The 27,570-nt window shown below is 34.0% G+C and overlaps 1 protein-coding gene and 2 long non-coding RNA genes across 10 annotated transcripts in view; 2 read left to right on the plus strand and 1 right to left on the minus strand.

Annotated features, from left to right (window-relative positions):
• Positions 1 to 27,570, plus strand: part of LOC126822673 (multiple epidermal growth factor-like domains protein 6) — a 114,679-nt gene that overhangs the window by 10,574 nt on the left and 76,535 nt on the right. Inside the window, exon 1 of one of the 8 annotated variants that reach the window (XM_056101124.1) lies at positions 13,330 to 13,462. The exons of the other annotated variants lie outside the window; for them this stretch is intronic. Coding sequence (XP_055957099.1) covers positions 13,384 to 13,462 — 79 coding nt within the window. The 5' untranslated portion in view covers positions 13,330 to 13,383. Of the gene's footprint in view, positions 1 to 13,329; positions 13,463 to 27,570 lie in introns of those variants that run through there. 8 annotated transcript variants of the gene reach the window in all.
• On the minus strand, positions 21,479 to 22,440 carry LOC130012939 (uncharacterized). The gene is made up of 2 exons (XR_008788150.1): positions 22,066 to 22,440; positions 21,479 to 21,881 (listed from the first exon to the last, which is right to left on the minus strand). It is a non-coding gene; the product is annotated as an uncharacterized LOC130012939 (long non-coding RNA).
• Positions 23,387 to 24,304, plus strand: LOC130012938 (uncharacterized). Its single transcript, XR_008788149.1, has 2 exons — positions 23,387 to 23,717; positions 23,902 to 24,304. It is a non-coding gene; the product is annotated as an uncharacterized LOC130012938 (long non-coding RNA).

Consider the following 27,570-nt stretch of genomic DNA (forward strand, 5'->3'; position numbering starts at 1 on the left):
ACGGTATCTGGACCATAGCCTGCTTATGACAGACTGAGAAACATTCATCGTCCGCGCCACAACCGCCTGTGTTGTGCCGATCTGTAGCATGCCAAGGGCACGTAACCTTTCATTTTGGGTAAGCCGACGCATATCAAAATTTGTTTTCTGGTCACTAAAACAATTAAACTGATGTTTCCACCCTGGAATTCAATGCCACAATGATTGTAACATTCAAAGTCAGAGTCGTGCAAATCTTGGGTTGGACCCCCATGATGATCCCAAGCATCACCTGCATTCCATGCGGTAGCTATTGGTGCGTTTGGGCGTCACATGTAACTGGAAATGTTTCTTCTGTTAGGTTCTATAGTGACTTTTTTCGTAGTCATTTGCATATTTAAGTATTATGCCCCCAAAATCAAATATCCCCTACTTTTTTTGAATAGTATATAAATAGATTTCATAATTCATCACTGACTAAAGTTTTTTTAAAATCCATTAGGTTGTTATTCATCATCGAAGATAGGGAAAAGCAAAAACTATCGAATTCAAGCCAAAGCAACTTATTAATCCAATAAATACTTTCGAAATATTTGTTTAAATTTTCCACTTTGTTATAAGATATTGAATAACATTCTGAATCATTGTTGACTGGGTTGTTGTGATGGAATACAGAACGTTTGAAGACATAAATTTAACATCCGTCCTAACTATCTATTCATAACAGGTGTCGTGAATGGGGTATGACATGCTTACTCTTCCTACAACACTTGATACCATTGCTCATTTTAGGATTTCACATAGCTAATAAATATTTGTTTTATTTTTGTACTATAATTTTGAATCTTGATGCGGTTCAACAATGTATTATTATTATTACATTATTATAAGCTTTATATAGAGAGGGTGGGTGGGGCTGCAATTTTAAGACCTGTCTGACTTGGGGAAAGCCCCCACATTTATGGTTAGATTTTCGAAAAATACATTTTTCATGCATGGAACAATATTTCTGGTAACTTGCAGCCATGTAACTGATGATCATATAAAAAGTCCCACTTTTTGGCAGTGGCCAGGTTGGCTTTAGGACGATCTGACTTGAGGAAAGCCCCAACATTTTTGGTTAGATTTTTGAAAAATATGTTTTCCAAGTATGGATCTTTGTTTCCAGTAAGTTTCAGCCATGTAACTTATGACCATATAAAAAGCCCCATTTTTAGGGTGATTTTTGAAAATTGTATTTACCAAGTATGGATCTTTGTTTCTGGTAAGTTTCAGACATGTAACTTATGACCATATAAAAAGCCCCATTTTTAGGGTGTGGTCCGCCATACTTTAGAGCGATCTGACTTGGGGAAAGCCCCCAAATTTTTGGTTAGATTTTTGAAAATTGTATTTACCAAGCGTGGATCTTCATTTCTGGTAAGTTTCAGCCATGTAACTGATGACCATATTATTAGCCCCGTGAGGCGATATTGGGCGTGGTCTGACTTGGGGAAAGCCCCGGAAATTTTGGTTAGATTTGTGAAATATTTACTCCGACTATGGATACCATTGTCCCTACAAAGTTTCAGCCATGTAACTTATGACCTAATTTTAGGCCCCCTGGAGGCTACTTTAAGGTGCTGCTGCGGCTATACGCCCCAGCAGTGCCCGATCATTGTTGACTGGGTTGTTGTGATGGAATACAGAACGTTTGAAGACATAAATTTAACATCCGTCCTAACTATCTATTCATAACAGGTGTCGTGAATGGGGTATGACATGCTTACTCTTCCTACAACACTTGATACCATTGCTCATTTTAGGATTTCACATAGCTAATAAATATTTGTTTTATTTTTGTACTATAATTTTGAATCTTGATGCGGTTCAACAATGTATTATTATTATTACATTATTATAAGCTTTATATAGAGAGGGTGGGTGGGGCTGCAATTTTAAGACCTGTCTGACTTGGGGAAAGCCCCCACATTTATGGTTAGATTTTCGAAAAATACATTTTTCATGCATGGAACAATATTTCTGGTAACTTGCAGCCATGTAACTGATGATCATATAAAAAGTCCCACTTTTTGGCAGTGGCCAGGTTGGCTTTAGGACGATCTGACTTGAGGAAAGCCCCAACATTTTTGGTTAGATTTTTGAAAAATATGTTTTCCAAGTATGGATCTTTGTTTCCAGTAAGTTTCAGCCATGTAACTTATGACCATATAAAAAGCCCCATTTTTAGGGTGATTTTTGAAAATTGTATTTACCAAGTATGGATCTTTGTTTCTGGTAAGTTTCAGACATGTAACTTATGACCATATAAAAAGCCCCATTTTTAGGGTGTGGTCCGCCATACTTTAGAGCGATCTGACTTGGGGAAAGCCCCCAAATTTTTGGTTAGATTTTTGAAAATTGTATTTACCAAGCGTGGATCTTCATTTCTGGTAAGTTTCAGCCATGTAACTGATGACCATATTATTAGCCCCGTGAGGCGATATTGGGCGTGGTCTGACTTGGGGAAAGCCCCGGAAATTTTGGTTAGATTTGTGAAATATTTACTCCGACTATGGATACCATTGTCCCTACAAAGTTTCAGCCATGTAACTTATGACCTAATTTTAGGCCCCCTGGGGGCTACTTTAAGGTGCTGCTGCGGCTATACGCCCCAGCAGTGCCCGATCTGACCAACTGATTTTTACTCCTACCGACACCTGCTACAAATTTGGGGGATCAAACCTTTTGTAACTGATGACCATATTATTTTGTCATTAGCTCCTGGACTATATGGGGTTGTCCCTTTAATTCTATATTCACTTTTATAATGGCATGATTGGACTTTAATTGATATTTATTGTATTAAGACAGATAAGAACAATATAATTAGTGTGCTATTTCTTTTTTAAACACGATCTATTCTATAAATATTTATAAAGTACAATATATAATTACGGGATTTGACAACAAGCCGGAGTTACTATCAATTCATCTCCTGTTAGAAATTATTTACAGAAAATATAAATACATTGTTTAAAATTATAATCTTATATACTGGTATAAAATTACTCACAATTAATTAATCAAAATATTATATTAGATAGAGTAAAACTGAGTTAATATCCTAATCAAAATATTATATTAGATACAGTAAAACTGAGTTAATATCCAGAACAGATTTAGTAGTCTAGATTGTTCTTCGTGGTCATTTACGTTTCTATAATAAATTATATTGTATTTTCCAAGAACATGTTTTTGCTATCAAAGCTTCGTAATATCTGTTTCTTAGAAGGAAATACAAGTTCCGCCATCAACCAGTATGGATATTAAATTAACCGTTCTCGTTGTCTTGTGCGTAGTAGGTATATAAGTTGGTATTTTAAATTTATCTAATTAACTTTAAATGGAATGGATTTGGATTTCTGTTCAATCAAAAAGATATTAAAGACACTATATAGCCTTTCGTTGATTTTCGGTGATGTAATAATAATTTTCGATTTTACTATGTTGTTAAACTCGGCGTGTACAAATCAGATGGTTTTGAGAGAAATCTGCCTATCCATAAAAATGAAATGAAATGTCATCGTGCTTTTCTGTACCAACGGGCTAATGGAGAAGGATACGTACGAAGTATTGTGTGGGGGTGGGGGTGCCCAGACAGCGATGCTACGGCCAAATCTTACGTCAAATTCCAACTGTCAAGGGATCTTTTACGTGCTCATAAACGAACCATTGGTAGGTGGAATATAGGTACAAACCCGTAGTTAGGACATGACGTTAAACCAGTTCCTATTACTTGCAGTGATTTCATGGATTAACAAAACAAGAGATCAGATTGAAAGTGAAAGTTGTTATATATAATAGCGTAGGCCTATTGAAAATGTTCGCCAGGGCAGTAGAATTGTGTCTAGATGACTGAAATTAACTGGATGTTTCATAGTGTCTCGTCAACACATGAGTTTTGCCCATTTGGAGCCTTACAACCTATATTTTCATTAAAGATGAGCGGGGCCACAACAGATCGTTTTCCAACTACACCGTCTCTCACCAGTAATACAACTTTAATAAATTTGATTACCTTTTTATAAAAAAAATCGGTTCATTTCGCAAGGACGAATAAAATAAACCGGGGGAAACGCCAATATTATAAGTTGTAAATGTTCCAAAAAAAAAAGGACATTCCCGTAAATCATCCAAACATTAAAAGAAACTAAAAGCAGATTGGAGGAGGGGGGGGGTAGGAATTAAACCGCCACTGCCCTGGTTAATCGACATCCCTATTTCGTCCAAATTCGGCATGAGGCATGTGAATTTTAACCTGCGATACCGTGCGACAGCTTCAAAAAACATATTTCCCGCGACAATTGCCTTATTATTAAATTTCTCGCCACTCCGGACCCACCATTGTAGTAGGTCACAATCATTATTCTTCTTATGAGGCCCCTTCTAATCCTCTACCCTCAAAATCAAAGTGTGTTTTAAACATAGTTGAACAAATCCGAGAATGATGAAAGATGGTTAAGACTGCGTGGCGTGTGAGAAAGGTTTGTGACAGTACCAAAACTATTATAAGCTTACCCTCTCCACTTTGAGGCCCCCGACGTCAGTCTGCCAAGCATATAACAGGAAAATCCGGCACTGGACATTATAATTATTCAACATATCTGAGCAGAGCTTATAATAATACATAAATATATAAATAAATAAGATACACAACAGCAGATATGTTAGATATAATAATAAACAATTCGGTGCTAAAAGTTCCTCGTAGCGTGTTTCATAATGTCAATCACAAAGAATAAAGCAATGAGAGAGAGAGAGAGAGAGTGAGAGAGAGAGAGAGAGGTAACGTCCACTCGACAGACACAAACTAGCCCATTTCGGGACCAAACATATTCAATTTTATTTCAATAATTCGCGGGGAATCGAAATCAGACCATAATTGTTTGAATTTAATTGTTTAAATCGTGTACAAAGGATGCCAGTCGTTCCTAAATTTGCAATTCTTTATATACTGTTACTTCCACATAGCTGTGTTTATATTTAGAACAGTGAGTTTATAGCCACAGTGGTGAGTTACGTGATATATAACACACTGTTCATTAATTATTAAGTAACACTATAGGCCTAGACGTATATAGTCATACACTTCAATAAGTTTAATAGGATTATTTTTAGTTTATCCCTCACTGATTTCTTTGTGATTTGGTTTAAAAATACAGGGCGTATGGATATGCAACTGGTTATTCCAAATTTAAAGCACCAGTGTCAAAATAAAAGTAATACTTTGAGCAATCATTAAGAACTTTTATTTTTAAAATTCTGAAACAATATTATTCGAAAGGGTCAGTTCATTCAAACTTAATTTATGGACAATATAGTAATAATGAGTCATTATAATATTTATTACAAGCTTTTAATTCGGATGACTTAATGACATTAAAATAGTGGGTTTTTTTTGTTTTGGGACTTTTTTTTGGGGGGGGGGGGCGGTCTGGTTTGGTGTGACGTTAAATTATATTTTTAAAAGTGGAAGTAAGTCTAGGTTATCAAGCCCGACAGCCTTTTATAATACAAACCGTTAAATATACATATTTAATTTTTAAAATTCTAACAGTTTGGTTTAAGGTGTCGGCATGTTTGTCGAGCTACTCTGTGCGTAATGAGTCATTATAATTAGGCTATCAAGCCCGACAGCCTTTTATAATACAAACCGTTAAATATATATATTTAATTTTAAAAATTCTAACAGTTTGGTCGAGCTACTCTGTACGTATGTCATTTTTTTTTTAATTTTAATACCACTTTTAATCCAAACAATTTCATTTATTTAACGCACATTAGAGAATATTCTGTCACAATAGTAGTTTCGTTAGAGTATTTTGTTTATATCGACTAATAAAAGGGGAATTGAAACGATTAAACATACATTATGCAAGCACAAAATCTGCTTATTGCAGGTCTTTCTGTACTAGATTATGATCCGATTTGTTGCTCAACATTCATTCATGATTAAATCATGAAATGGATAATCGAGACTATATTTTTTTATCGTGCCGACTTTATTAATGATGATCGAGGCTAGGTCGAAACTTAAGTCGCTAAATTCTCGGTTCAGAATGGATCAATTTGACTGAAACTTTCAGCAAATGGCCTTTACATTATCTAGTTTTTAACTATTATAGTGAGAAGTGTCAGCTCTTTATCTAATCTCCCATAAATTATTTTCAAGAAAATGAATGTATTGTATTCAAATAATGTACTTAATTATGTAATAATAACATTGTTTTCTTTTTGAAATATGTAAATGATCTGGATTGTTGTGTCTTAAAGTAAAATGATCCAAACCTATTCCATTCATTTATTTTCATAGTGAGGTTCAATTTGTTTGCATTTATTTGGTTTTTCTATCGGAAAAACTTTGAAATAACACATAATGTTAATCTTGGCCTCGATGTTCGTGGATAGACACGAATTGTTCTTTAATTCACTGGCGTTCAATGACAAAATCGATGACGTCATGAAATCAATAGAAAATAATGAAAACTTTAGATGGTCAAAACTCTCATTTTGATATATCGATTTAACTAATTTTAGACGAATATCCTCTTTGATAAAACTATTTAGTTTTCTCTTGTGTATTGTATGAAAGTCTGTATCATTGGCTCAACGCACGTGCATTATTTAAATAAGACGTAACTGGTTGGGGCAGAATGGTGCCTTTTACTCATTTTAATACCCATTTACACTAAATAGGAAATATATTTTACCTACAAATACTTCAAACGTCTTTATTCATTTTTCTAATACATAAAAAAAAAATGTTTTAGAATTTAATTTGTCGGAGGAAAAAAGTTAATATTGGGGACTCATTAAGTCGCATCGATGTCATCCTTATCAGTGACTGTAGAGGCCTAGCGAAACTTCACTTCTGATCAGTGTGCTTTCGTTGCCGTAAGCACTGACAAGATTATTAAATTGTCCCTATAAATAATTCAAAATTAAAACGGTACTGTACAGTTTTATCGTTCGTATGAAGCAAAACTTAAATGTATACCGGAATTAAAATAACCTTGACCTAGATTTTCTGATTGGAAAGTTCTGCAGATTAAAATGAAATTAAATGGGGTTTGAGGTCCGACTGTTCTGCTCTGACTAGGCTAATGAAGACTAGGTCAATCAAGATGGGCATGCACCATACAGTGTGCTATGAGGAAAATTTTTCCTGGACAGTGTCACTATGGTCTACACTTATATTGAATTACAACTGCCAAGGGATCTTTTACTTGCACACCAATGTGTATGTGGGACCTGTGTTTGTCCCATCTGAACGACTAGACAGGAGGAAATCAGGACGGCAAATCCCAATGAACTTTCTCAGGCAATTCCGATGGCCCAACCCGCAACCTCCAGACTAACGGGCTGGATTCTTACTCACTTAGCCACCGTGGCTCCCTCATCAATGCGTTACTAAATGAAGATGAACATATGGCACATTCAGTGTACTGGGCAGAAATTTGACCAGACAGCTGCACCTACTCTTCGTCAAATTCTGTCAGGAGCACACTGGTGGACCTTGTTTTTGTCCTTATCCTAACTAGGAACACTTTTACCTTCCCCTAACCCTTGCCTCATTCTGCACCAATGACATGAGAAAACCACTGAAAACAGGACTTCCTGGTTGTTAAGCCAGCGGCGTACTCACTGAACCCCTGTGATTCTTAGAAAGTGGGTCATTTCGGGACTAAGAAAAGTTTAATCTTGAAGTTAGGTAACCAACCCACTATTTGACTTGCACAAGCGTTGGATTGAAACCACAACTTGAATCAATGACAGATCTAATGATCTAAACATAGACAAGTTAGTCCTTCAGAGATAAAAATAATTCTTTAATTGTAAATTATCTACTAAACACAAGATACAGCTAAGAATGTTTCATCTTTTTAATTTTCATCTTTGATTTTGTGTGTGATATAAAAATGTTTGACATATATGTACAATGATTTTATAAAACAACAATTATTATATATAATATACAATTAAAATATAAATAATATTTTGTAGATTTATAAAATATATGTAGATAACACAGCAGTGTCGTGGATGGAATATGTAATCAAATAATTAACTGTATGCCAATAATAACACATCTATCAACTGTTTGTCTAAATCTGTTTTTATACGCCCACATCGAAATGTGGTCGTATATTGTCGTCGCCCCCTTCCGTCCGTCGGTCCGTCGTTCACAATTTCTTGTGAACGCTCTATAGGCTAAAGTGAATATCCGGTTGACTTTAAATTTACACACAGTGTTTAAGGTCCCGAGACGAAGGACCCTATTGATTTTCAGCGATATTCGATAATTACAGCCAGAGTTATGGCCCTTGATCACTTTGAAATATCTTGTCGACAAAGTATGTGACAACCCTTGTTGACTGCCCGGAAGACGTAGCTGTTGTGGGCGTATGTTTCGTCGGCTGGCAATCTATCTTCTCTGTTGAGAACATACACAGTTGTTCTTATCTATGTGTATTATCTTTAATTAATTCTGTTATACGAGTCTTCTTCTCACTAACGATTAGCTGAAAATAGACTGACTATAAATAGATTCAATTACATTATGCTAAAAACATATGTTACAAGATATTTATGCAAGTAACCTAGCTCTGAGCATGGTTACTAAGCAACGTGTAATATGAGTACATGTCCATAAACAGAGAGAGAGAGAGAAATGGGGTATAACGTTCACTCAACACAAACAAGGTCCTTTCGGGAATATCGCCTGGTTCAATTTTATTTCAATAATTCGCTTGGCGCGTAGGGGTGTTTAGCAGCAGGAGCTAGGAAACCGGAGGACCCAGAGAAAACCCACGTAAAACCGGGGAATCGAAACCACACCAGTTGAATCTATGACAGACCTTATGATACAGTTTGCACATGTTAACCATTCGGCCATCCCCCCTCCCCCCTCCCCATAAACAGATTACCAAGTAGTGGCTGGCGGTTTTCAACAATGGACTTACTTAATTTGATGGATGGAGGGTGGGGGATGTGTGTGTATTATTTTAATTTATTCAAAACACTTACAGATAATTCATTGACTTCCTCCGAACATTGGATTTCTGCCACTCGTAATTTTTCCTTCATTTCTTCGATACCACGATTAACAACAACAGTTTCTAGTTTTTCTAAATCAACAATACAACCAAACTTCGCTATCATCATTTCATTCATTTCACTAATTTTCTTCTCAATTTCTTTTCTGTATATTTTCAACTGGGAATGCGTCCTTTGTGCTTCTCTGTAAAATAATTTAATAAAACCAATTCAAAATAAATGAAAGCGAGACTCATGAATTTATGTTGCTTAGAGATGTCCTTAATCCCTTTTAAGGGGAAATAATTATTGCCGAATTAACCCTGAACTGAGCACTGTGACAGGCTTAAAGGTAAGCAAAAGTCTACATAATGACTGCCTAGCCATTGTGGCATCTGTTGACAATAGTCACTACTAAATGGATATGCCTTAATTTGTGATCTTTTAGTAGAGCACAAGAATTATAGAATGGTATAAACTAATTTCTTCTCGCAATATCATTGGGTATGTGGAACCACAGCGCCAAGTGGGTAAGAAGCTGACTCACTAGCCTGGAGGTCGGGTGTTCGATCCCTGCATTGACCGAGAAATTTCATTGGGATTTCCCGGCGTGGTTTTCCCTTGTCAGTGTGTACACAGGTTCTCGGTTTTTTGTTTCATCCAAATAACTAGACTGCCAAGGGGAAACAACACCGGAACAGAGAGAGATGGAGAGAGAGAGAGAGAGAGATGGATTTAACGTCCACTCAACACAAACTAGGTTATTTCGGGGCTAACACATGGTTCAATTTAATTTCAATAATTCGCTTGTGCGTAGCTGTCTTTAGCAGTGGGAGGAAACCGGAGGACCCTGAGAAAACCCACGAGGTTGGATAGTATTTGGTCAAAGGATCACTATTGGGCTAAATGACTTCTCATAAACATCATGTTTCAAGGCACTAGATTTATTCATCATGTGTTCGAATGTATGATTATCCAGAATCATTAATGATTGTCAAGGATGTATATTTGATAATTGAGCCTACGGTACATTTCGGACTCATTCAAATATATTTTATACGCCGCCGATAGTTACATACAAATTTGTTATTACAGTTCTTTGAGGTAGTACATTAATCTGGAAACCCATGTGATAGTGATATTGTAGTATGTTAGCTATTTTGTTTATCTATATGGTAGCATGTTAATGTTAGCTATTTAGCTATTTTGTTATCATGTAAAATGCTCAATCATTTTCATACAATATGCTTCAATTTGTCAATAATGGAAAACCTCACCTGAATAAAAATAGGCGGATTTGAAAACATTTTGCATGGAGTTAATCTACATGAAGTCACAGAATTATTCGGTCGTTATTTCAAATTCTTACTAATTGTTTATTTTTCTTACTACGAGTTCAATAAATATTAAATTTATAATAATTTGGTGTATTTCTTAAAATGAAAAACCAACTAGATTTTGACAAAACAAAAAAACAAAAAAACTCCTTCCCGCGTCATTTTTTTAAAAAAAAGGACTGTCTGAAAACCACAACATTTTATTTGTGTAGCCTTAATGTATTTATTAGCAGAATAAGATTTACAAAGAGTTCTCTTAAAAGAACAAACAAATATTACGACCATCTTGATATTCACTATGAGTGGATGTATGACATATGAGTCATCATTCTGGAATGTACTAACATTATGGAATGAATGATTGAAAGCGTGACATGTGAGTCATCATTCTGGAATATATTAACATTATGGAATAACACATGGATCATAATTATGATTGAAAGTGTGACATGTGAGTCATCATTCTGGAATGTACTAACATTATGGATTGACACATGGATCATAATTATCTTACCACATAATCGTATAGAATTACAATGGACATGTCTGTACAGACATCACATGTGATGAATACTATCTTCTATACATAGCATGTACAGAATTTACATAATTCGTATAATTCTGATTGAAATAGGACCATTGGGGGCTCTGGAGCCGCAAGGGAACGAGGTTGGGGGCTTTGAACTATACGGCTCAGTTTGTAGGACCGTTCTGGGCCACGTCCTCCAGTTTCAGACCTATCGCACTTCTGGTTCCGGAATTTGACCCAAAAAGACAGCAAACAAGGACCCTGTAGCTGCTTTTTCCAAGTCAAAGTTCAGGATTAGGGCAACGCGTACCACGTTTGTTTATAATAGACGCAGCAAGGACGAGCGTGATATTGCCAACCATTGCCGACATTGCTATATATATATTATTCACCAATAGTAATCTGGGTTAATGGGGATCACGTATCTAAGTGGGTAAGGCGCTGGCTCGCTAGCCTGGAGGTCGGGTGTTCGATCCCTGCATTGGCCGAGAAAGTTCATCCAGATTTTCCGGCGCGGTTCCCCTTGTCAGTGATGCAGGGCGGAGGGCCTGACATGGACGGCTGTCTAGTCGTTCGGATGGGACGAAAAACCGAGGTCCCGTGTACACATTGGCGTTGACGTAAAAGATCCCTTGACAGTTGGAATTCGATATAAGAGTAGGCCGTAGTGCTGCTGTCCGGGCAAAATTTCCCTCATAGCACACTGTATGGCGTATACCCGTCTTCATTAGCCCAGTTCGGAGCAGAACAGTAGGACGTTAAACCCCATTTCATTTCATTTCAATCTAGGTTAATATTTATTGTAATTATATCATATACCAAAACACCATTACATTATATATTATACACCAATAGTAATCTAGGTTAATATTTATTAAAGAATATTCAGTAAGAACGTACTCGTTAACGTCTCGTTCATCTATATGTTAAACAAAAAGTAGTTGTTCATGTTGCTGTAATCTGATATTTCGGCTTGAAAACTAAAAACACCGTGTAGTACATATAACTTGACAAGATGTTGGTTGTTAAGGCCTATGTACACGACAAAATGGTTGTTTGGTTGGCTTTGTGTTCGCTACCAACCACAAGATTTCTTCTTCCTTCTTCTTCTTCTTCTAAAAATGTTTAACGTCCGTGTCCACAGAGAGTGATATCGCAGACGAGTTCCCTTATTTTACTATGCTCAGTGCACGCGCAAGTTTCTTCCCTGTCGGAGAAAACCGACGAGGTTGAGAAGCCACCCCAATCTCCAAGTTACATACCGGCATAGCTCGAAGCGCGATATTCAGGCCACTAGGCAACCCCAACTACAATTTATATATTGTCCGTGAGAAATAATCGTTGGTGTAACTGATGAGAGCATACACAGTCTTTTACGTTCATTTTGTCACCTATATTCGTGAACCCATTACATTTGTTGTAAACACACCACGCAGTAAGTTTTTTATCAATTGTAAATGAAAAGATATTAGAGCACGTGCATTGTCGCAAAATAAAAAATAAAATAAAAATAAGAGACAATGTTACAAAACAAAATTGGTTGGGTAGAAACGTTTGGACACGGCTTAAAGCTGACTAACATTCTCTTGTAGGTTGTTATGGAAACCAGGGTGTACTCAGTCGAAAAGCTTGTATAAAAGTCCGGGGTACTGATATTTTTCATTTCACTAATATAAATAATGCATATAAATTTCAGAAAGATAGGATGATAACTTTTGGGGTTAGAGCTTTCACAAGGTTAAATAAAGTGAAACAAGGGCCATAACTCTAGAAGTAATAAACGGAAATTGCTGAAATTCTTCGTTTCCCTAATTTAAATATTGCATATAAATTTCACAAAGATCGGATGTTAACTTTTGGCATTAGAGCATTCACAAGGTTCAACAAAGTGAAACAAGGGCCATAACTCTAGACGTTATAAACGGGAATTATTGAAATCAAATAGGCTTCTTCGTCTCACTAATGTAAACAACATATATCAATTTTAAAACAATTGGATGATAACGTTTGGCGTTGAAGCGTTCACAAGAATGTGTGGACGACGGACGGACGTACGTACGGACGGGGGCGACGGCAATATACGTCCACATTTCTATGTGGGCGTATAAAAATGGCTATACTGTGCCGATGGTGCGTGAAAATCTTCTATTGTTTTGCACTCGTTATACTATACGTATTTCTTATCTCTGGAATTGTCAAGCACCACCAAAGTTGTGGCCTTGACACCGGAAAGGTTACACCCAGAGCAGGGGATTTTTTTTATCTAACACGCGGTCTTCGTGAGAACTTTCTTTACACATATGTAGACACCAACACTATAACATCCTGTTGACGTCCTGTTGACCTTGATACAGACAACATTATTATAGTTGTATATATATAATAAATCATTATCTATTAGGTTTCGGCCATAGTAGAGGAGAATTGGTCGACAAGAACAATATTATTATAGATGGTACAATGTTGATGAATAAAATGTTGACTATAGATAGAGTATTAATCTGTCTGCTTATATTCAGTTATGTATATTTTGTATTGGGTAAGTTTTATATATTTAATAAATCATTATCTATTAGGTAAAGTCAAAGTTTCAAATGTTATTTAAAACGAAAACAAAAACAAAGGCGCTACACGTTCTAATACAGCTAACAGTATAATTATATCTAACAATATAGAAGCTTATTGTAAACAAAAATACAAAATTTATCAGTTATTTGCATCTATAAATTACAAATAACTCTTGAAGGATTACTGAAAAATGAAAATTTTATTTGTGGGTGAGATGTGTCAACTAGTTTAGTTATCAATATGTGCGTGATTACTAACCCAGGAACCTTTCAGTGAGATAATATGGAAGACAAAACAGCTCTTTATTCAGTGCCCTTAATTCTTAGATAATAATTCATAGTCCTTGATTCCTTTTTCTTCATTTGTTGTCGTATTTCGACATTTGTATACTAAAATTAACATTTGTATCTCAAAGTCAACATTTGTTTTACAAATCAGACATTTGTCATATCAGATTTGTAAAAAAACATTTTAATTGTATTTCAATATAAAGATAAAATTTATTTTAGAAAATCAAAAATTAGCCCACATTTACATTTCATCAGAGAAATACAAAGAAAAACAAATCTCGAACAACAAATTTCTAAATACAAATCTCCAAATACAAATCTTACAAAACATTTCTCCAAAAACATGTCTTCAATACCATTTCTCCAAAAACATTTTTCGAAATCCATCGAACCGGAATATTATGAGCGGAAATCAAACTTGCATATAAAAAATATAAGTCACCATATAATAAAGCAGAATCGAGCAAGAAAATATGAAATAAGAAAAATCGCTCAATGACCGCAACTCTAGTGAAACCACGTGCGTAGTATGGCAAATCGGGCCGGGCCTTCGAGAAAGAAAATAAATTGAAAGTAGTCTATTTTCAGAAATTAGCGACATATTTCGTGTAATCATGAAAGTTCCAGGGAATAAGTAATATATTGAAAGAGGGATAAAGAAATAAATTCTTACCGCTCATGCAATACACGATAACCCGTATTTTATTTTTTAAATCCTCCTCCCCGACTAACTTAATAGTATTTAGTGTCACCCAACTGCCCCCCCCCCCCCACTAACTTAATAGTATTTAGCGTTACCGAACTGTAATACTTTTTTTTACAGTGTATGTAAATTTAAATGTACCAGAATATAATTTACATTTCTGAAAAGGTAAATGAAACTACGTGTCAGTGGTATTCTGTGTGATATCTGGAATGTCGTAGTATGACTTGTATTTTGTCATTTAAGACCCCACCCTCCCTCCCAATCAATTAATAGAGTTTAATAGCGTACAACCTTTCAAGTTATTTTCTGGCACATCTATATTTACTTACCCTGAAAGATCAAAGTTCCACTAGTAGTATCTGTGGCCTTCTGGCCATATTTTTACCAAGGAGAGTTGACGCCTTTGTTCTATTCAATAGATTGAATAGGGTATTGTTATCCGAACAATGGGGATATGAATATAGATGAATAGGTATTGTTATAATGAACTCTTGTTTATCCTTTGACCTCATTTGACTTCTGTTACGAGGTTAGCTGGAGGTCACGCATTGATTATTGGGGGGGGGGTGAGTGGGGTGGGGTTGCCCCTTTATAGACAGCCGCGTCGGGGTTCGTGCTGAGGTCAGGTCGTGCGTGGTCTAGCGTTAAGGGCTAATGTTAAGATCGACCATTGATTGGATTGCGATTGTTTATCCGGGGTTGGTTACCCCCTCCCCCTTCCACTCAGTTACCAGCCCCCCACACACATACACACACCTGAGATAATTTTACTTGCGAGGAACGACCCCCCTGGATGTGATAGGCTTCGGAAAGGAGGGTTTGTACGCCAATAAATACACGGGCCTCAGTTTTTCGTCGTAGCCGGACGAGGGCGAGGCCAGACAATCGCGACGAAGTTATTCGGCCAATGCAGGGATTAAACGTGCGACCTGCAGGCTAGCGAACCGGCGACTTAACCACATAGAGGCTCCTTGATAGCAGACGATATGGCACGCGTGACTGACCCCCTTGTGAATAGTTGTAACGGCAAAGTGAACATACACTTCTCAATGGATGCAATCAACCATGAATTTACACAGATAATAGTATTATCTGTATATTATAAATGTTTTCTGGCAATATCAACCAAAATTTAACGTTAAATTTAACATATATCTCAATTTTTATGTATAAAAAGACGGAATCAGATTAAAAGCAAAGACCATTTACTCAACACAAGTTAAATCTAAATATACTAAACCATTATCAATAAATAAATGGTGAAATAGAGAGATGAAACCGAAAACTGCCGCATATTCAATTTGAGCAATAAAATAAGCGGTAACCCTAGATTACCGAGAATTCATTGCACATACAAGACGATGTTGTCTTTAATCACTGATTATTTATCATAAATATCGAAGCCCAATAAATTCTCGAATTTTACATTCCCAAGTCTTTTTCCGTGGGTTTTTATCTTAGAGTCTTTATCAACTTGATAAAGGTACGCGCCAAACGCTCACTAACGCTGGGAGATTTAGACAATCACAGCGTGCTACCTTTCACGTTACTCGCGCAGCCAACACTAATCGTCGCAGTTGCCAATTAGAGAAACCTTACATTTTTGATTTTTGTCTTAATAACGAGTAATTGCTCCACCAATCCTCAGACATTCAGCAATTCGTCGTGGCATGCTCCTAATGAACCGTCCAATCACGATTTGGGGAATCTGACCCACTCATCTTGCAGTGCCACGGCCAATTCTTGCCGTGTTGTTGGTTGACGTTGACGCCGACGAACACGTCTCCCGATCAAATTAAACGTAGTACACTAAAGTAAAGATACCATAAACAGGAAATCTTATGCAAGAATCGACAGGAAAGCAAACATGGATAGGATAAGCCAGTAGGCGAGAATTTTCATCAACCCATCCTTGAAGTGTCAAATTTGACAATGAACCCCCCCCCCCCCGTGGTTCTGTTGGGGTGATAAGTTCTTCATCTGTGAACATACTCTTAGAGCATGTCCATGACTATTTATCATATCACAACTGCATAGATATTTTCATTGCAATATCCCCTACTTTTTTGAAGAGTATAACGACTTTTCATTCAAAATCAAAATAAAAGAATCTTCACTGGGTAGTTTTTGTTCTTTGAATATTGAAATCTCTTGAACGCATCTTTACATACTGCAATTACATTACCTCCCCCCTCCCCCCAAAAAAAAAAATCAAAAAGTTGAAAAATCAACTTTAATCCACACAAAACAAGGACTATTACCTTCTCAAGAAAATTAAACCGCACTCTTAACACTCTTTGCTGTGCTGGAGCTGGGTTAACTGATAGCAAAGAACTTAAGAATTAGTAATTGTAATGGGGCTGTTCATACTAATTATTCCGTTATAAAAGGACTGATTTGTGTCAGAAGTTTAAAATATCTAGAATCAATATACTGGGCTTTAATGTCGCCTATTATTAGAATACGTGGACGTACTCCGAAATGAGTGTACTACAAAAACCAAGGTCCTGTACCTTGAAAACGTAAATCTTGATGTCCTTAGAACAATCACTGGATTAGTGAGAGCTACATCTTATAACCTATCGTAAATTGCATCAGGGTTCACTTCGATTAAAATGAGACGGTGGCCCCATAAACTAACCCTGTTTTACGAAATGGCGAATTTAGAAATTCTCGTTTGCAATTGTCGAAATCATTTATTTATTTGGACTTTTATTGTTTCAAAGAAAGAATTCATACTTTTTTTTTTATTTTGGGGAATATTTTATACTTCTTGCCAAAATATTTTTAGACAAAACAAATTTTCAAATTGTGGAACCTTTGAAAACTAGTAGATGTCATTTAAATTTGCCCCCCCCCCGGTCCCGCCCCTCACATGCGCACACACCCACAAACACCCAACACCCCATCACAGACTTTAACATCAACACGAATAATATCTTTTTATGTTGTTGTATTATAAAATGTATATATTCCCCCCTACGGTCGTTTTTTTAAATTATGCATACCAATCTTACTCCCCTTTATCTCAAAAATGATGATTAGAACGCTCCAGTACACATGTAATGGTGAAAAGACAGACAACCAGCACGAATAATACCTTTTCATGTTGTTTATTACAAAATGTATATATTTCTTCCACGGTCGTTTATTTTTAAAAATATGCATACCAACCTTACTCTTTTTTCTCCTCAAAAATTGGTGATTAGAACGCTCCGTTACTCATGTCATTGGTTTTTTTGTCTTTATGTATTTTCATTATCTATTTGAACTCCCTTTTCAGCCCGAAACACGTAACTTATTATATTCTTGAAATATCACAAGTAAATGATATAGCCGCGTGTGCAACTATTATATCGTTTAGTTTCGAGTAATATTCATTTTGAGCTTTTTAAAGCATCCCCGTGAAAAAATATTATCTAAAATACTTAATCATTCAATATTCCATTATTTTGAAAATAAAAACCACACAAAAAAATGTTTAGGAAGCAAATTTCTGAGCGTTAATATCCCCGTGAATAATATTATCTAAAATACTAAATCATTCGAGTTACCGTATATTCCCAAAACCTGTAAGAAATAAATTAATTGTTAATTATCATCCTAGTTTATACATGCAATGTGTTCATTTTATTGTATTTCATACTTGGTCATTTTTGAGAGTAAATAGCAGTTTTATCAATAATTTTCTCAAATTGCATCAATCACACACCAAACGTCAATTGTGATTAGCTTATCAAACGGGGGAAATTTGTTGCAATAAGAAATACCTATATTCGGACATTGATTTACTATAACATTAATACATCAGCAGTAACTATAAAAAACGTTAAAGGAGCTAAATCGCTAATATTTATGGGACCTAGAAATTGACAGAAATGGGTCGCAACGAATATAATAAGGTAATGTGAATGTATATAAACTGATTTACATTCAATCGTTTCTGTTTTTACCGTAATTTCTAATCAGTTATGTTCGGCGAAATGCGCCAAAGTCTCAATTGAATGACGATCTTTAGCGTCTGGTTATTCCAGTCTAAACCGATGGTATTTATTGCGCATGCTCTCCATATAAGAATATAGCATTGACATGACTTGTGGAATATGTCTAGCCTCGGTCTTCGAGCCCCTTGTGCCAAATGGCACTGAAACGCATTATGGTTCACGATTCGTGTACCAATGGTAAAATGTTTCTTTTGTCTTGAATATTGGATATCAGAAGCTCATCTATTCCTTGTAAGATCACAAGACCAATGCTGATTTGAATTGACAAATAATTCGTGTTTTCAATGTCGAAGATTTTGATGATATTGAGTTAGAGACTTAGCTACTTTAACAATAATTTTTGTAGATATGGAAAAAAAGATATTGATCACATAGAAATACCAACATTTTTTTTAAAGATATGGAAAAAAGATGTTGATCACATAGAAATACCAAATTTATATTCCATAAATGGTAGATGTAGACATTAAACATACATTATGCAAGGGCTATATTTCCCTATTGCAGGACAACCTTTAGGCCTGAAATGTTTTCTAAATTATTAATTAGACATTAATTAACTGATCCAAGGCCATAATTAACTGATCCAAGGCCATAATCAACTCTCGATTGCTTCGGATTTCTCAGATATTAAATAGATTAGAACGGTTCAGCCATATTTTAATGGCTGCAATTATTGCAACGTCTTGTCAAACCTTCAAAGGCTAATATCTTCTCTCGCAATAGAGTAATTGGAATGAAAATTTCAAATTATTCACTTTACATTATCTATTGTCGAACTATTATAGCAAGAATGGCTAGCTCTTTATCGAAATCTTACATACTGTATCTTTAAGTTAAAGATAAAAGTTACAAGTTTGTTTTTTATATGAAATTTTACAATTTTATAATAATCTACCGGAAATATACATAACAGGGATAAAGCATAACGTTTCCACGATATAATAACCATGAATGTAAGTGAATAAACAAAAAACAACGCTTCAAAATTCATACGTTCATGGAAAAATCTTACCAATCTGTGCATAGATACGATAAGCATTCATTAAAAATCACAGAGAATATAAAATATGTGACTGGACAAAAATATTACTATATGATATATATGTCCAGACTGAAAAATCTCTGTTCAGACTGATATAATAAAATATCTGCAGTTTATAGGGAACTCTGTAAGATGCACATAAGTATATACCACTGTTTTATTTCAAACAAGTATAAAAACATTTCATTGGAGAGATTAAACATTATTGACATAGATTTATAATGATGTTTAGTTATTTTCGAAAGATATTTACTCGTGAAGTATGGTTTGTTAAATAATCTCTTCAGTGTTTAATCAATTGTAACGGTGATTTTCCGAGTTGTTTGACTTGAACCGTGAATTTTAAATATGTTTTGTACTAGACAATGTAACGGCATATATATACATTTCGATAATTGCACTTTTATTAAAGTTCAAATGTTCGAGGTGCATATTCCATATGTCGTGAATGCGGCGAGGAAAATGATACATGCCTATTTTTTAAGTTTCATAATAAACCATCTAGAAACCTCAATTTAAAGCCGGAAATCAACTGTATCGCGTTATGGGGAATGGAAGTAATTGTATAAGGTATTAGACAGGGAAAGATTTGTCAATGAATGTCGGTGAAGGGGAAATTTCCAAATAATGTTTAACCCGTTTCATATAAGTTGTGAATAAAAGGGGTAGCTTATTCCAAACCATATAGCTCATATTGTCTTGAACATCCCTATGTGCGTAAATAATCATCTAATAATAAATATAGCCTCATGCAACAGAATGACCATATGTTCAGATAGGGAAAAATGCCTCTTCAGACTAAAATATCTGCAGTTTTGCAGAACGACGAAGTCCAGTTAAGTTTATCCACGTAAAAGTAACTCCATCTCGACAAATAACGACACCCCAGTTTGAAAGGTATATTATTTGTGTGCTGGTGATATCAAATGGAAGTACTAAAATGGCTGAAGTATGTCGAATGTACAACCGTCTGTTATCAACACAAGGACGACAGGGTATTCCCTTATAGTAGTAAACCAAGCATCCATTTTTTTTAAATGCAGTTAAGCCCCCCCCCCCCTTATTATATAATCTGTTACTCTAATGAACTTTAAAAAAAAACCCAAAAAAAACGAAGAATTAATTTATAAGATTAAAATTGAATTTATAAGATTAAAATTGAATTTATAAGATTAAAATTGAATTTATAAGATTAAAATTGAATTTATAAGATTAAAATTGAATTTATAAAATTGTAAATGAATGTCATTATAAAATTGAAAATGAATTTATAAAATTAAAAACGAATTTATAAAAATTAAAAATGAATTTATAAAATTAAAAAATGAATTTATAAAATTAAAAATGAAATTATAAAATTAAAAATGAATTTATAAAATTAAAAATGAATTTATAAAATTATAAAATGAATTTATAAAATTTATAAAATGAATTTATAAAATTTATAAAATTAAAAATGAATTTATAAAATTAAAAATGAATTTATAAAATTAAAAATGAATTTATAAAATTAAAAATGAATTTATAAAATTAAAAATGAATTTATAAAATCAAAAATGAATTTATAAAGTTAAAAATGAATTTATAAAATTAAAAAGTTATTCTACAAATTTAATTTATTTCTTTTTTTTTAAAATTGAAGATTATTTTCCAAAATTAAAAATTATTTTCCAAAATTAAAAATTATTTTCCAAAATTAAAATTTTTTTCCAAAATTAAAAATTATTTTCCAAAATTAAAAATTATTTTCCAAAATTTCGATTTCCATACTCCCCTGGCAATACAATCTTTTGTTCTTCAAGTGCTGACAGAATATGTTTTTCACTGTCAGAGCATCTAAAATATGGAATAATCTCCTAGATACACACTTAGTCTTCGTTGTGTCATTAGTAACAATAAACAAATTGGGGGGGGGGGGGGACAAGAAAACTAACAAAATTCATACTTTCAAATGAAATCTTTATTATACACATTACGGTATCAGAAATTTAAAATCGAAAAGATTATGTCGTATATATATATAAAAACAACATATTAACCATGCCAGTATGACAAAATGTGTTTTGTTTTCAATACGTTTTAGGTATGCCACTCTAGAATTTCGTTGGATTTCGTAATGGGGTTTTATTATCTTTCGATGACTTGTTGTCGCAGAATCTCCATTTTAAGTTTATGTTCATTCACGATAGCATTGATCTTAGCATTTAACAATGCCAGTCTTAAATCATGCGCAGATGTCCTATTATTTACACTGAATGGTTCGGAAATGATGTCGAGTGGATGCTGACTGATTACATTCGGATCTACATAACCACCGTGGCGACCGCCACAGTATTCAGTATTATCTGAAAAAAGAAAATATCCAAATAGTTTAGTCTAACAAAGACATATCAATATTTTAATTATGTGAATAATTTATGTTGTTGCAATGTATCTAAATCTTTCAAGCACAAAACAACGTATCCACCGATGCATCTAATGTGTCGTTTTAACATAGTATAGTGTTTTAAGTGGCTTTTAATTACTTACCAAACGAAGCCCCATTTTTTACGCTTTCACCCGGCCTTTTCTTTGACGTTCTCGTTAGCTTCATTTCGTTTCTTTTAAGATGACGCCAGTAATTCTTTAATTGAGTCGAACTTCTAACAGGGAAATTTGGCTGTGCACAGAAACGTTTTTCAATTTCTTTCCAAGTCTGTTCTTTGAGAGAAACCGATTATTATGTCTGTTGTACTGAGAAAACTTATCACAACTCTACTTTATAAATAATCACAATAATACAATAATAGAAGCATTGCAAAAGAAATTGGCCAGAGTATAGTACAAACGGTAGTTGTGTACAAAAAACACAAGATCTGCTACGTCACACAACGTCTTTCAATGCGACTTTTCCGACAACGATACCATTTCGTCCACGCAGTCAGTTATTTTGGCGTCAGTTATTTTGGCTAGGACAAATTTTGTGGTAATTGTATCTTCAGATGTTTGGCCCCAATATACACCATATACACACCCATCAGGTATTTCGCTAGGACAAATTTTGTGGTAATTGTACCTTCAGATGTTTGGCCCCGGTATACACCATACACACATCCACACACCCCACACACCACACCAAGCATATTTACTAGACGGTCATGTCTGAGTACATTGAGTATAATAATCGTCTAGCCACGTTTGACAACCAATGGACCCATGTTCATCCATCAGCTTACAAGTTAAGCGAATCCGGATTTGTTTATTTCGGGGATAATGGTCGTGTGCAGTGTTTCAGTTGTAAATTGATATTGAAGGATTGGAAGCCATTCGACGATCCATTCCACGAACATGCTAAATATAAACCAAACTGCCCCTATATGAGAATGATTAAAGGGTCTTTGGGTGGTGGTTACCGATGGGAATACAAAGGAATACTAGATGGAAAAGTCATCCAGTTGGCACATTCCCGTGTGTTGTACAAGTGTAAAGCCGAATGTATTGACGCTGCTAAGAAAGCCGACTTTAGCTATATTGATAGTATGGGTAGATCCTATATTTATTCCTGACAGAGTGGAATTGCAAAGAAGATAAAGTCAAACAGTGGGATATAGACAACACGTCAGCCAAAACACCTGATTTCGAAGCTTATTTGTTTAAACAGTGAATTACCACAAAATTTGTCCTAGCGAAATAACTGACGGCGTGGACGAAATGGTATCGTTGTCGGAAAAGTCGCATTGAAAGACGTTGTGTGACGTAGCAGATCTTGTGTATATTGTACACAACTACCGCTTGTACTATACTCTGGCCAATTTCTTTTGCAATGCTTCTATTATTGTGATTATTTATAAAGTAGAGTTGTGATAAGTTTTCTCAGTACAACAGACATAATTTGTACGTGATGGATACCCCAAAAAGTCGCTCACCTTCAATGACAGATTTCGAGAAACAATTCCTATTGACAGTGGTAAAAGAATTCCTAAATATAATTGATAATAAGCGAAGGGATATAGAATCGGTTTCTCTCAAAGAACAGACTTGGAAAGAAATTGAAAAACGTTTCTGTGCACAGCCAAATTTCCCTGTTAGAAGTTCGACTCAATTAAAGAATTACTGGCGTCATCTTAAAAGAAACGAAATGAAGCTAACGAGAACGTCAAAGAAAAGGCCGGGTGAAAGCGTAAAAAATGGGGCTTCGTTTGGTAAGTAATTAAAAGCCACTTAAAACACTATACTATGTTAAAACGACACATTAGATGCATCGGTGGATACGTTGTTTTGTGCTTGAAAGATTTAGATACATTGCAACAACATAAATTATTCACATAATTAAAATATTGATATGTCTTTGTTAGACTAAACTATTTGGATATTTTCTTTTTTCAGATAATACTGAATACTGTGGCGGTCGCCACGGTGGTTATGTAGATCCGAATGTAATCAGTCAGCATCCACTCGACATCATTTCCGAACCATTCAGTGTAAATAATAGGACATCTGCGCATGATTTAAGACTGGCATTGTTAAATGCTAAGATCAATGCTATCGTGAATGAACATAAACTTAAAATGGAGATTCTGCGACAACAAGTCATCGAAAGATAATAAAACCCCATTACGAAATCCAACGAAATTCTAGAGTGGCATACCTAAAACGTATTGAAAACAAAACACATTTTGTCATACTGGCATGGTTAATATGTTGTTTTTATATATATATACGACATAATCTTTTCGATTTTAAATTTCTGATACCGTAATGTGTATAATAAAGATTTCATTTGAAAGTATGAATTTTGTTAGTTTTCTTGTCCCCCCCCCCCCCCCCCAATTTGTTTATTGTTACTAATGACACAACGAAGACTAAGTGTGTATCTAGGAGATTATTCCATATTTTAGATGCTCTGACAGTGAAAAACATATTCTGTCAGCACTTGAAGAACAAAAGATTGTATTGCCAGGGGAGTATGGAAATCGAAATTTTGGAAAATAATTTTTAATTTTGGAAAATAATTTTTAATTTTGGAAAAAAAAATTTAATTTTGGAAAATAATTTTTAATTTTGGAAAATAATTTTTAATTTTGGAAAATAATCTTCAATTTTAAAAAAAAAGAAATAAATTAAATTTGTAGAATAACTTTTTAATTTTATAAATTCATTTTTAACTTTATAAATTCATTTTTGATTTTATAAATTCATTTTTAATTTTATAAATTCATTTTTAATTTTATAAATTCATTTTTAAGTTTATAAATTCATTTTTAATTTTATAAATTCATTTTTAATTTTATAAATTCATTTTTAATTTTATAAATTCATTTTTAATTTTATAAATTTTATAAATTCATTTTATAAATTTTATAAATTCATTTTATAATTTTATAAATTCATTTTTAATTTTATAAATTCATTTTTAATTTTATAATTACATTTTTAATTTTATAAATTCATTTTTTAATTTTATAAATTCATTTTTAATTTTTATAAATTCGTTTTTAATTTTATAAATTCATTTTCAATTTTATAATGACATTCATTTACAATTTTATAAATTCAATTTTAATCTTATAAATTCATTTTTAATCTTATAAATTCAATTTTAATCTTATAAATTCAATTTTAATCAATGTTAATCTTATAAATTCAATTTTAATCTTATAAATTCAATTTTAATCTTATAAATTCAATTTTAATCTTATAAATTCATTTTTAATTTGATAAATTAATTCTTCGTTTTTTTGGGGTTTTTTTTTTAAAGTTCATTAGAGTAACAGATTATATAATAAGGGGGGGGGGGGGCTTAACTGCATTTAAAAAAATGGATTCTTGGTTTACTACTATAAGGGAATACCCTGTCGTCCTTGTGTTGATAACAGACGGTTGTACATTCGACATACTTCAGCCATTTTAGTACTTCCATTTGGTAACACCAGCACACAAATAATATACCTTTCAAACTGGGGTGTCGTTATTTGTCGAGATGGAGTTACTTTTACGTGGATAAACTTAACTGGACTTCGTCGTTCTGCAAAACTGCAGATATTTTAGTCTGAAGAGGCATTTTTCCCTATCTGAACATATGGTCATTCTGTTGCATGAGGCTATATTTATTATTAGATGATTATTTACGCACATAGGGATGATCAAGACAATATGAGCTATATGGTTTGGAATAAGCTACCCCTTTTATTCACAACTTATATGAAACGGGTTAAACATTATTTGGAAATTTCCCCTTCACCGACATTCATTGACAAATCTTTCCCTGTCTAATACCTTATACAATTACTTCCATTCCCCATAACGCGATACAGTTGATTTCCGGCTTTAAATTGAGGTTTCTAGATGGTTTATTATGAAACTTAAAAAATAGGCATGTATCATTTTCCTCGCCGCATTCACGACATATGGAATATGCACCTCGAACATTTGAACTTTAATAAAAGTGCAATTATCGAAATGTATATATATGCCGTTACATTGTCTAGTACAAAACATATTTAAAATTCACGGTTCAAGTCAAACAACTCGGAAAATCACCGTTACAATTGATTAAACACTGAAGAGATTATTTAACAAACCATACTTCACGAGTAAATATCTTTCGAAAATAACTAAACATCATTATAAATCTATGTCAATAATGTTTAATCTCTCCAATGAAATGTTTTTATACTTGTTTGAAATAAAACAGTGGTATATACTTATGTGCATCTTACAGAGTTCCCTATAAACTGCAGATATTTTATTATATCAGTCTGAACAGAGATTTTTCAGTCTGGACATATATATCATATAGTAATATTTTTGTCCAGTCACATATTTTATATTCTCTGTGATTTTTAATGAATGCTTATCGTATCTATGCACAGATTGGTAAGATTTTTCCATGAACGTATGAATTTTGAAGCGTTGTTTTTTGTTTATTCACTTACATTCATGGTTATTATATCGTGGAAACGTTATGCTTTATCCCTGTTATGTATATTTCCGGTAGATTATTATAAAATTGTAAAATTTCATATAAAAAACAAACTTGTAACTTTTATCTTTAACTTAAAGATACAGTATGTAAGATTTCGATAAAGAGCTAGCCATTCTTGCTATAATAGTTCGACAATAGATAATGTAAAGTGAATAATTTGAAATTTTCATTCCAATTACTCTATTGCGAGAGAAGATATTAGCCTTTGAAGGTTTGACAAGACGTTGCAATAATTGCAGCCATTAAAATATGGCTGAACCGTTCTAATCTATTTAATATCTGAGAAATCCGAAGCAATCGAGAGTTGATTATGGCCTTGGATCAGTTAATTATGGCCTTGGATCAGTTAATTAATGTCTAATTAATAATTTAGAAAACATTTCAGGCCTAAAGGTTGTCCTGCAATAGGGAAATATAGCCCTTGCATAATGTATGTTTAATGTCTACATCTACCATTTATGGAATATAAATTTGGTATTTCTATGTGATCAACATCTTTTTTCCATATCTTTAAAAAAAAATGTTGGTATTTCTATGTGATCAATATCTTTTTTTCCATATCTACAAAAATTATTGTTAAAGTAGCTAAGTCTCTAACTCAATATCATCAAAATCTTCGACATTGAAAACACGAATTATTTGTCAATTCAAATCAGCATTGGTCTTGTGATCTTACAAGGAATAGATGAGCTTCTGATATCCAATATTCAAGACAAAAGAAACATTTTACCATTGGTACACGAATCGTGTACCATAATGCGTTTCAGTGCCATTTGGCACAAGGGGCTCGAAGACCGAGGCTAGACATATTCCACAAGTCATGTCAATGCTATATTCTTATATGGAGAGCATGCGCAATAAATACCATCGGTTTAGACTGGAATAACCAGACGCTAAAGATCGTCATTCAATTGAGACTTTGGCGCATTTCGCCGAACATAACTGATTAGAAATTACGGTAAAAACAGAAACGATTGAATGTAAATCAGTTTATATACATTCACATTACCTTATTATATTCGTTGCGACCCATTTCTGTCAATTTCTAGGTCCCATAAATCTTAGCGATT

Source organism: Patella vulgata, chromosome 5 (assembly GCF_932274485.2).
Source record: "Patella vulgata chromosome 5, xgPatVulg1.2, whole genome shotgun sequence".
In the NCBI taxonomy this organism is placed as follows: Eukaryota; Metazoa; Mollusca; class Gastropoda; family Patellidae; genus Patella; species Patella vulgata.